This window comes from Falco biarmicus, chromosome 6, assembly GCF_023638135.1.
Source record: "Falco biarmicus isolate bFalBia1 chromosome 6, bFalBia1.pri, whole genome shotgun sequence".
NCBI classification, from domain to species: Eukaryota; Metazoa; Chordata; class Aves; order Falconiformes; family Falconidae; genus Falco; species Falco biarmicus.
Genome location: NC_079293.1, coordinates 58,231,061 through 58,243,178, shown reverse-complemented (window position 1 = coordinate 58,243,178; position 12,118 = coordinate 58,231,061). Strand labels below are relative to the sequence as shown.

Genomic DNA, 12,118 nt, shown 5'->3' with positions numbered 1-12,118 from the left:
ACTTCCTTCACCTGCCTTTACTCTCTCGCTTTGTTATTTTTAATATTAACAGGCCTTGAGAACCTGCCCATCCTTACTGTGTCACAGAAGGCGTTCAGTAGTATATGCACAAATTAGGGTGTCTGACTGACAAATACATGGATAATCAGCCATGGTGACTGCAGCATTGCTAAAGCAAATACTCTGGACCCTTCCACAAGTTGAGCTAACACAGACTGGTAATGAAGTGTAGAAGTTGCGTTGGCATGAGCAAAACCTAGAGTAAATCCGCACGGCACTGTGAACTACGTATTGTCACCCCAGCTTCCAGTGAACAGTAGGATACAGGCTAATGTACTGGGAAAAAAAATAATTTTTACCTAAACTGCTAAATATACATGACAGCGTAGGCTCTGTCAGTATTCCTTTGAATGCATTCCCATGACTCTGACATAGGAGGTAGTACTTGAAACCCTCAGGTACTCAAGTAAGTCAAATATTCAGATCAGGCACCCGAGTACTTCAGGGTGCTGCTGTGCCCCCCGGTAAGCCAGGCCCTGAGCATCCATGCTTTCCCTGGGGAGAGGCCCCAGGCGCCCCCTCAGCGGGGACAAAGGGGAGCTGGTGAAGAACAACTGCGGCGAGGGAAAGCTGCGTGCTGGCCAGGGCAGCTTCGGAGCTGAGGGGTCGGCCCAGGCGCAGACACAAGGTTTGGTCCTTGGGACACCACAGGTTTCTGAAGGGAGGTGGTCTCTGGCCCTTGCTGCTTTTGATCCTTAAGCTGGCGGCTTTGCTTGTACGCTTGCCTCCGAGTCCCGTATTTAAGATCAGACTTTGATATTAAAAGAAGCAGGAAACCGTACGGTCAGCCAGCCGGCAGGGGAAGGGCGCTGAAGAGGGGCGCCCCTTGCCCGCACTCCCTGGGGGCACGTTCCTCCTGCTGCGTCGCTGAGGTGCGACCCCCACCCGGCGGGGCGCGCAGGCACCAAAGGGACCGCTCCCAGCCCGCCCGGGGGGACTGTCACCCCGAGGGTGGAAGCGCAGCAAGTCAGCCGGGGCTCTGCACCCCCAAGGGCTCTTCTCCGCGGTCACCCCCCGCCCCGCCCCGCCAGAGCTCGTTACCGCGGGGGTCGCACCGCCCGCTGCCCCTCAGCAGGGCCGGCTCCGCCGCTGAGGCAAGGGGCGGCCCTAGGTGAGCGGCGCTGCGCTGCCCGCGCCTGGCCGGCAGATGGCGCCGCCAGCTCCGCCCGGCCGCCGCGGGGGAGGGGAGCGGCAGCGGCCGCCTGGCGCCGGCTGTCAGCGCTGCAAGAGCCGTGGGTCCGGCCGCGCGGGGCGGCTTTGGCGGACGGCGGAGCCCCCTCGCCATGGAGCCGCAGGCGCAGGGTGAGTCGCGTCGGGGCAGAGCCCTCCGGGGCGGCGCGGTGCGGGGGTCCCGTCCCTTCCGCCGCCGGGGTTGCCGCTTGCCCCTGGGGGGGGGGGGCGAGCCCGCGGGGGACAGCGCGGGAGGCGCCCCGCGGCCGGGAGAGCCGGAGGGCGACCTCGGGGCAGGGGCCGGTGAGGGGAGCGGAGCGAGAGACCCGCGGGAGGCTCCCGGCACCCCGCTGGCGGTCGCGGCCCCGGGCTCCGCCGGGGAGCTCGGCATGGCCCGGCCCGCGCAGCGTCCTGGCCGTGCGCCCCGTCCTCCATCCCGGCCCGGGCTCCCTTCGGCGTCCCTCGCTCACCGCGCGGTGGGCATGGTGACGGCCCTTCGCTCCTGCTGCCGGTTCCAAACGTTTCAAGGCCGAGTAGCCGGGCTACGACTTCGCGTGAAGTTAAGCGCGGTGAGGGGCTGGGGGTTCCGCGGGCTGTGCGAGCAGCTCCGGGTGCCTGCGTGCCCTGCCCGGCTGCCCGAGGGCGGCGTGGCTGCCGGCCCCCCCGCCATCGCCCCGGCGCCGCCCGGGGAGCGCAGGGTGCGGGCACCGCCGGCATCGCAGCTCGAGCCCCGGGCGGCGGCCGGCCCGCGGGAACGGGGCCCTGCGGCTGCGCTTCCAGCGGAGCTCCGCACCGACACCAGCCTCAAACTGGACGTGCTAAAGCATTTCTACACTTTTGCAAACACGGCGTTCATTAAAGTGAGCATTTTCCTTTCCGATTGCAACCGTTATAATGAAGTTAGCCATTCATATCTTTCTCTGGGTTGAGTTAATTGGCCTTCAAAGAACAGAATAAACTTTTCATGCGAAGTTGAGGTGATGTCTGAGTCAACCTAAGGTATTTAGCATACACAGCTCTTGCTCACCTGTGTGGTCTTACTTCTGTTTTCTGAAGAACCTTACTACTTCACCACGCATGTCTGTAAGTCAGCAGTACTAAGCAGGTGATACAAATATTTCTGCAAAAGCAGAATGTTTAGAACCCATTTTATGTCATCTACAAAATAGGGAGATGAAATAAGGGGGAGACATGCTTATGGAAATTAACTGACAAAATAGCCTTCTGGAGTAGTTAAAAACCATCTTAAACAAATACATGTAAAAGAAGCAAATGTTCGTTGCATGTAAAGGAATACAATGGGAAATTTGAGGTCATGATACTTGCGAAGGAGAAAGCTTTTCGGGCAAAAGTGTAGTGTATGTGCTGTCCTAATGGATACATAGCTGAAATTGATTGGCAAAATAAATAGATCTGCGGTTCAGTTCCTGGAGTTTTCAAAAGTTAGTATTAAGATTATAGTATAAGACTTATTTAATTTTCTGAATACATCTGTACAGATACTACAGTGGGAGCTTGCATTCTTTAAACAGGAACTTCATATGGTAAAGTATTTGATAATTTCTTATTTTGTAGAACCAATGGAAAACAGTATCTGATTCCAGTTAGCCAGATATTAGTACATGTCCATGTGAATTTTTTAGCTTCCTTGACTAGTAAGATCAGTAAACATGTTCTTAGTGCATGCTAAAATTCAAGCCAATAAATGTTTTGCTAATGTATGTTTTTGTCAGCAACTCTGTTACTGCCATAGGTCTTTATTAAAGTTGTCTTTGGATGAATGTCTATTGGCTAGTGAGAGAATATAAAAGCATTTTGTATTGCTTAGTTTTATTTGGTAAGGAATTCTTAGCCCTTCAGTTTTCTGCATGCAGTGCAGGAGCTCAGCAGCTTTTTTTGGTAATCTTAGTTGACAGACAAATGTGAGACTTTTCAAGACTATACTCAGTTCTTAAGTCACTCTTCTATTTCTCACCTGTGTGTTTTATTTCTCCAGTTTTTCAGAACAGTCTTCCATTACCTAAAAACATCTTTCTTCGATATACTAGCAGTACAAGCTAAGATTTTTGTGCATGCCAGCGAACCTTTGTTCCAAAATGTCCCTCTTTCCTTCTAGACTTAATTCAGTGCGTGCTACTGCAGTTATGGAGCGTGGCTGGCAGAAAGAATTTAACTTGTGTGTGTCTACTGCAGTTGAATTCAGTTAAGTACATCTAAGTACTGGCTAGAAATCTGAATTTTTTTATCCCACTATGCAATTTGCAGAGCATGGTTATAGGAGGTTACTAAGAAAACAGTAGCAATTTGCCTGGAAAAACCCCTCACTTCAAGTATCCACTTAAGCAGCAGGAGAAACGTGTATATGTTTTAATGAGCTTATGCATTGCTTCTAAGGACCTTTGGATGCCCATGGAGAAATGAATCCTGAATGTTTTGTTCCAGTGTGCTCTGCTGGGGGATTGCATTCTAATTGAAAATACAAAGTAAAAACTATAAATTTGAAAGCACCGTCAAATTTCTTATATTCAACACTTTAAAAATTTTCTTCAAAAAGACCACATAATTGTGTTCTTTGTGCTATTTTATGTTGTCCTGAAGGGAGGCTATGCCTTAGTAGATCAATTTCATGTTCAAGAAATACACACGCGCACGTATAAAATGTAGATTTCTTCAGGGCAGGAAAATAATTTTTGTCAGCTTTTTTTCATGTAGCAGCGTGCATCAACCTTACAAATAAATGCAACTGTGGACTAAAAACAAGTATTGTTATGTGTAACTCCATAGAGGTCACAGCTAACATCAGGAATTTGTGTAGTTCAAGGCACAGTATATGCCCCTGCCGCAAAGACTCCGAAAGTTAAATGCTCTGATATTTATCTTAAAGCAGTAGAGGGAGTTCATGGACTGAAACAGAATTACTATTATGCTTAAGTATATTGAACATGTCTTGCAGCATTCATGCTAACTAGATGAGACAGTCTACCAGACAGAGTAATAGTAATTAATGTTAAAATTATTTTCTAAAGAAATAAGCAGATGTTCCATGTAAACAAATTTGTATGTGTAGTTAAAATCATAAATTGTACTTTACAGAAATTGTATCTTTAAACCTCTGGGTGCTTTTTTCTTTCATCACTTCTTCCTCTTAGTGGTCCCAGAGCTAGCTGATTCTGGGAACATACCAGCTGTACTTAGGACTTTTTAGCACCTAGCATAAAAGCATATTTGTTTTTCTTCCTGTGGCTCTCAGTTATTTTTAAAGTTAAAAGTTTGGAAGTCTGAAGAACAATATTTCTCTCTGGAAGATGGGAAGATCAGAACTGTGTATTTGCCTCTCATCATACTCATTCTATTCCAGGTCCAGATTAACTGACTATCCTGCATAGTCCTGCTTTCTAGTTTAAAACTGTGAATGTCTTCTAATAATGCCAGTTCCACGGATGTCTTCATCTGTCTCACCTGAGAAGCTCACTTTTAAGACTGGAGCTTGGCTCTTAATACATCTCTCCCCTTTTAATTCTCCCTTTTTCTTGTATCCAGCTGTAATTGTACATCCTCCTTTCTCTGTTGTATCCTCTCTTGATTCTTACCCTGGTAAAGCTTTGGTGTGCAGCTTTCTGCTCTTTGCCCTTTTACCTACCCAAGCAGCTCAACCAGCTTCTTGCACTTCTAGCCTCTGAAAGGGTTTTTGAGGCATCTCCCTGTACTAGCAATTCTTCTCAGAGCTGTTCCTGACAAATGTTCTGCATCCTTTTCTACTTGTGCATTTTAGCCATAATACCTTGCTGTGGCTATGCATGCACCTGTGAAGTATTGTGGTGGGAGCTGTGGTTAGCCCAGATGTTAGACGGTGGCTTCTGGAGGCCTGTGTCTCGCAGGCCTGCAGCACGGCGCTGCTTTCCTCTGCTGTGTGAGGCTGGCACATTCCATCTCTAATCCTCAGGCCAGTTGCATCTGGCATGTGAGGTTACAGAGCAGAGAGGCAACACCTGGGCATGTGCCATTTGGCTGGAGCCTTTGATCAGAAGAAAATTGTTAGAGGTCACAACATTAGCACAGTGGCCCTCTCCCTGCCGGAGTGGCACCTGTTACCTCGCAGTCAGATGGGCTGCGGTCTCCCATGGTGGGAGGCAGCAGGTCTTGTCTTGCCTGTGATACGGTGTACAAGACTGCCCAAAACATGGCATTGGCAGCTTGGTTGGCATTCTCTCTCCCTCTTTCTCCTCACTAGCAGCTCATGGGGTTACTCGTACCAGTATGAATCTGAATAAAGAGTCAGTCTCACAGTGGGAAGATGTGGATAAGGAACACACAGAGATGTTACTTTACTGCAAGCAGCAGTGCTGTGGTCGTCATAGAGAGGGCAGCATCTCCGCTAGCCTCGTGCTTGAGGTTTGTGGCTTTACCCAGGAGCGCTGACTGTTTCACCTTTCCCCTAAGGGCAGAGTAAAGCTAGTGGCTTGGAGCTGATTTAGTGAAATTGTATGAGGAGAAAATGGCTGTGGTTGAGTAAGTCCATTAGCACACAGTTTTGGTTGGTGTTGATACACATGAGAAAATGGGAAGGATGAGGCAAGGGGAACCTTAGTTTTCTTGCCTAGCAGCAGCTGCTGGTTCCTTCCATTGTGAGAAGTGCATTTACACTCCCCACCAGTCTTTGCAAGGAAAGTGCCTGGCCATACCTGCTTCTGAGGATTCAAGATTCACTCAGGTTAACCAGGGGTTTGTGCTGTCTCCTTGGTACCCCTTGGAGCTCACTATTGCCCTGCTGTGGAAAGCAGGAGAGAGAACTTCGCAAAGGGTCAGAGAGTATTGGGGTAATCAAAGCTGCCAGTGATAAACCTGCACATCTGGCTGTATGATGGAAGCCTCACCTGCCATGTTAATAAGATCACATGAAGATGAGGTCAAGTGAAAGTGGTAGGGTTGTAATTAATAATAGGATTCTTAAATATTTAACATGAGTGTGCAGAGCTTGACATAATTGCTCTTTCATCCCTTTTATACTAAAGGGAGGGAAAATACATGCATGGAATGAATTTGATATATCAGATTTTAAGCAAATAAATGTCTGAAATCAAATCCAGTGCTTCTGTTTTACCCTTTTGAGCCGGTACAGCTTTCAGCACAATTCAGTTTGCTGAGACTGAGAAAATTTGAGTGGTTTCATGTTATACATGAAAACTGAGAATAGAATACAGTGAGATTTGGAAAAGAGGTATAAAAGAAATACCACCTCTAAAATCTAGAGCCAGTCTTACAAGGTATTGTAACTTTGCCAGTTTTACAACTGTGAAGATATAAAATGCAGAACATGCAAAACCAAACACTTCGAATCCTAAAACATATTTTTAAATTCTTGCTCTATTTTTTCTCCTGTACTTTCTTATGTTCACAGGACTGCTAGTATGAGTCCTGCTGTGAGGCAGTGCAAGTACAGTCTGACCATGCTCTCTGTCAGTGTTCTCAAGTGCACTAGTGGAAAAATGAGTCGGCTGATGCTGATGGTGCCTTGCTGACTTGTGCAGTACAGTACAGAAATGTGTGGAACTTCTGAGCTGCTTTGCTTAGGGCATATGCTGCTTGAAGGTCCAGGATGTGGCACAAGCTTGGCAGAAGATTGCAGAGGGGTTAAAGGATGTTCTATGTGGCCATATTTAGAATTGTAGATATTGTTTATTAGCTAGTTTTAGCATAATCCTGGAGTTTGTCGTTTCAGAAAGTGTTTTAAGGGTAAAATCTTTCTTACTAGTCAGAAAGTACCTCTTGGGATAATATATAAATACAAGACCTGGACAGGCTGATGTTATCTGGTTTTATTTGTATCTCATAAAAATGCACAGTTGCAATGCCAAATTTTAGAAATGTAGTCTGCTGCTCTCTAAACTGGGCATTTTAACTGTTGCATTCTCTAAACCTGTCATGTGCAAGAAATTGTGAGAGGGGAATGACGAGTCTGGATTCCAGTATCAGATGTCACACTGATCTTCTCCAAAACCTTGGGCATACTAGCAGATTTTGTTTGATTCTGTAGGACAGATGTAATGCTGCTTAGCTGTCTTTGAGATCATGGATCAAAATCAAGTTATAATAGTTAGCTAGGCTATCCTCATTACGTTTCTACATCTGTGGCATTGGTAAGTGTTGCAGGTGAGTAACTGTAAAAGACAGTCATTTAGCAAGTGTTTGTATTGCACTTTAGCACTAAATCTCCTTTTCTTTCTCTTATGCTGTCTGGCATTCCCGCTCTTTTTCACTGTGTAAAAGGAAGTAGAATATCAGCAGTAAAGATCCTTCTGCAGATTTTCTTATCTGAAAGCGCAAAATCAGTGCAAGAATGCAACACGCACGGAATGATACTGCCTCAAGTACCATCTTACCATGATGATAAAGGTCTTAATGCAGAGTATTCCATTTTTTCTCTCCTGCTTAGCACATTTTACCTTTTCTGTGCTTGTAGAACTTACAAACTCTCTGAATAATAAAAAGGGCTTCTAAAAGGCTGTTTTTGTTAGTTACTTCTGTACAAGATTTCTTGAACTTTTTGATTCTTTTTCACTTATTCCAGTAAAAAGATATTGTGTTTATATTAATGACGGGGGTTAGTGGCATGGTTAAGTGAAGGATCCACTATTGGATCCCTTAGCAGACAAGAAAGTTCCCGCTGTGAGTAGTCACATAAAAATACTAGGAATCTCTGTATTCTCTCCACACTATCTGTCATGAAGTTTTCTTATATAAGGCTGATTGCTGAAAGGCATCTAATTTTAGTAGCTGGAAGCCAGGGCTTTTACAACAACCAGGTAAGGATAATACGGCAGTAAAATTTATAAAGACAGGTTTATGGAAATAAGGAAGAGTCATGGTTACATGTGTGTTTTTCATGTGGCCAGATGCATCAGCTTCTCTCACGTAGACTCTTGTCCAACTAACAGGCTTTCAGATGCTTAAGAACTATGTAGTCAGGGATCTAGTTCTTGGGCAGTTTTTACATCTTTGCATTTCTAGTCACTGAAGGGGAGTCCAGGGAGCTCAGAGAAACAACTAGTGGCTGTAAAGCTCAGAAGGTCTAACACTCTGTGTCACTTCCAGAAGAAGGAAGGTAACACTATGCCTTGTGCAGTCGGTTCCTTCTGAAGCAAGGGATCTGTCAGGAAAAATGCTTGCTTCTGGGTTCTTCTGTTGGTCTTCTGGGGTTTGGTTTTTGTAAAGATGTCATGCTATCACCACTAATTTACCTTAGCATGCAGTAATCCTTGCTGTTGACCAAGAACCTAGTCAGTGAAATGTTTTAAATGAAAGTACTTAAAATATGTAATGGAAAGCAGTCACTTTTCAGCTTTCCTGTTCTAAAGGCAAAGTTAGACTTGCAATGTTTTTGTAAGATAATAGAATTTAAAGTGCTTTTAACAACAACAGATTCCTCAAAATGCAGACTCAAGGTTAGCATTTAATAAAACACAGAAACTAGGGCTCTAGTGGTGCTTTTGGCAGTGTGAGAGACAAAATTACACTCTGAAAACATTTTTATATTCATGCAAGCATAAAGTGCCTATAGATGTGGTGTTGGTTTCCCCCGTAAAAAGTAATTGCATAAAATGTTTTTGTAGCAGGCAGTGCAATTTATTTTCATGTGCTTTCTTGCTGAAAGGGCTACCTTTGTTTGCTGATCAGTGAAGTTGCTAGGACCAGATCCTGCCCAAACTATTTCTTTGTCTTTTAAGAACCATTCTTTCTGTTTTTTTCTTTCCATTTATACAGTCTGATTTCTGTCTGAGTTGTGCTTTAATTTGTGAAACACCCTCTTTAGCTATCCAGATACTTAAGTTGTCTCTCTTTAGTACCTGTGCCACATTTTAAAGTTGTATTTAAAAATTGCCTAATAATTAAAGTTACTAATTTATAAATTTTAAGTAAAATATGGGAACCATAATTAAAAACTGTATGGTATGGATTTGAAAGGCTGTATGATTTATATTCTGTAAATATTTATAAATGGTGGCTGAAGGGAGGTGATGCTTTCCATGTTTGCTTCTTCAGTAAGGAGTAGATTTTTCTGTGTTCACCTGTTGGTTCGTGTGTTTTTCTTTCACCAGTTTCCTCACCAGGATATCGCCTTGCCACCTGGCTGGAACTAAGGTGGTGTAGGTTTGTGGTTACAAAACGTTTACTCATAAACTTAAAGTTTTAAAATACTTTTGCATAGTTTCCATGGAATAATTGTTTTCATTGTGCTTTAGGTGGATTTAGTAATAACTTGTCATGCTGATGTTGGCTCAGGCATTTTACGTGCTTATCTAATGCCTCCTTCTAGGTTTCACACTTTAATTAAAATATTCTTAACTCCACTGAGTAGATCAAAAGTCACGCTACAAAATGCTGACGTATTTTTAGAGAATGATGTGGAGCGAATGTGTTTAGTTGGAATATCTTCTGAAGGCTTCAAGCTTTTTATTCTTTCTCTGCTGTGTTGTTGCGTGCTAAATTTTCATTAAAAAGTGATCAGAGATAGTTGTATTTAAACACAACCAGATTTTCCCTTAGACACAAGTAAAATGTACGTACATTACAGAGTCTGAGGGGCAATTATGCCAGGAACAGAAGATTATCTTCTGCTCAAAGTATTTTAATAGGCAGATGGCAGCTATTAACTTATTGTTGTGGGTGGAAGGAATTGAAGTCATAATCAGGGAGAATGATGTTTGCCTTGTAATTAATCTAACCAGTGCTGTACACTGTTATGTACATATGAGAATACTGAAGAACCAGTGAAGCCATGTGGTCTTGCAAGAGTAAATCCTTCAGTCATGTTGTGGGTCAGGTGGTGCAGAAGCTTTGATAGCAAAGAAAAGATGATGCTGAAGAAGGAATGATTACTTGAATAACCTGATGATTACAAAAAAAAGGGCTGTTGAATAATGCCATTCTTACAAACTGAATCACAATGCAATTCTGAAGATTTAAATAAGGTCTTTGCAGAGTTAAATAACAGATAATGTCAGGAAACTGGGTCAAATACTACAGGTGGAGGAAAAAATATGTCTTCCCTTGTGGTTTTAAATTGCTTCAAAAAATGGAGAAGCCTAGATAATAAGCAATATATATGAAGTCTGAATTAAGTACAAGGAATAAAGAAGAGTATGTAATGATAATAGTTCGTACCCATTTGAGAGAGGTTCAAAGATGGGAACTAGGTTTAGACCTAGCTCTGGAATTGGAAGGCTGATCAGTTGTGTCCAGGTCCGCACAGACCTATGGAGCATGAGGACATCCTGAAAGGGGAGCAGCAGTATTCTGGTCATGGTTACATGCAGCACACGGAAATCATAGTCTAACATAACAGGGGAAGGCTAAGAGAGAGTAAGATTTCAACAGTTACGCTGAGTAGGGATGAAGGTGTGAATGGAAGTTCTTGGCAGAGATGCAAGCATTGGCATACTGGTTTATTTTGGAAAAGTGCAGTGTGTCCATTCTGCAACAACATTCTCAGAAAAAACTTCGTACATACCATAGTAGAAGAGCAAAGAGAAGCCAAGGACTGTCTTGTGCTCTCTTGTAGACCCTCTTAAGGTACTGTAGTTACAGTAGGCGTGATAATGGGCTGAGTGATCTATATGGATTAGGGCAGAGGTTTGAGTGGTGTTCTTGCCACTGAGTGTGATCTGGTGCAACATCGAGGATGCACCAACTTGTGCCATGTGCTTAGCTAAACCCCTTCCTTCGCTTACCCATTTTCCTGCCATTATCCTGTGTCCAGAGCAGCTGTTAGAGAAGCTGACCCTCTTTGGTTCAGGGCTTATCCTCCCTGTTGATCATCAAGGAGGAAAAAACCACACTCTGTGACTGACTGCTGTTTTGGCTTGCAACTGAGGGACCTCAAAAGACTGAGACACTCTAATGTGGCTAAAGTGCCAGTCTCTGTCTCCTGGTCTGATAAATAGCCTCTCTTCCTGAAGTACGGTCATTTGTGTAACTCAGGCCAACTGCAGAGGCATGCCTCTTGTCTTCAGACCCTACCCAACAGTAGGAAAGGCCAAGAAACCTGTTTCTATGGGAACTTCACAGATACCCAGGGCCCTAAACCCCAGATGTCTCCACCCACAGCCTCACTAAGCAAGCACATTCCTTTGCAATGGCATGCTGCAAAACACTGAGTGGGCAAAGCCACAAAATTAATGATGCCAAAAACTCTGAAGGCCTTAACATGGAGTTTAACATTGACAGCAGAATAATAAATACCTAATTTCACAGTTCATGGTGCTGGCAAAGAAAACCTGGAGGAAAAACAAAGGCAACTTTTGAGCTGAGCGGGCCCAGCTAGATGGTGCTGTTCCGACTGAGCTGTACTTCATGTGGCCTGTGGCCAGGGAATTTGTGTCAGACCAACTCCACATTCCAGGTTTATCAGAGTAATCCAGCACCGCAGTGACTGCCTAGCCATGAGGTAGTGCATTTGCAAGAAGCAAGGTGGCACAGGTTAGAGCTGCTTTTCAATATATTTGGAGTATTTGTTTTAACAAATAATAATTTGTTTTGTCTTAAAGGGCTTGTGCAAGGGAGTACATGACCTTTGTCTCTGGTAAAAGGGGTTGTTTTCAAATAATGTTCGTATAAATGAGCTCTATTTTGTTGGTTTTAAATGAGAATGCAATTGTGTTGCAGGTAGATGCATCCAAGAGTAGGTCAGGTTTGTTTAGCGAGGCCTGGAGGAAGCCTACACTGTCAGAAGACACCCAGCTCCTGCTTAGGAGTGCGCTGATGAAAAGTAACTAGTTCTTCATTACGAAGGGGTTAAGGGGTATTGGAAACTGAAGCAGATGGTACTTAAAAAATGGGGGGGGGGGGGGGGGGGGGGAGGATGTAAGACATGCCTGCTTTGAGGAGCATG

The 12,118-nt window shown here is 44.4% G+C and overlaps 1 protein-coding gene across 2 annotated transcripts in view; it reads left to right on the top strand.

Moving 5' to 3' along the window:
* The first annotated feature begins 1,240 nt into the window (after window positions 1-1,240).
* TPD52L1 (TPD52 like 1) overlaps window positions 1,241-12,118 on the top strand; it is a 60,259-nt gene continuing 49,381 nt past the window's right edge. For both annotated transcript variants that reach the window (XM_056343646.1, XM_056343645.1), the window contains exon 1: window positions 1,241-1,362. In XM_056343646.1, coding sequence (XP_056199621.1) covers window positions 1,344-1,362 — 19 coding nt within the window. In that variant the 5' untranslated portion in view covers window positions 1,241-1,343. The remainder of the gene's footprint in view (window positions 1,363-12,118) is intronic.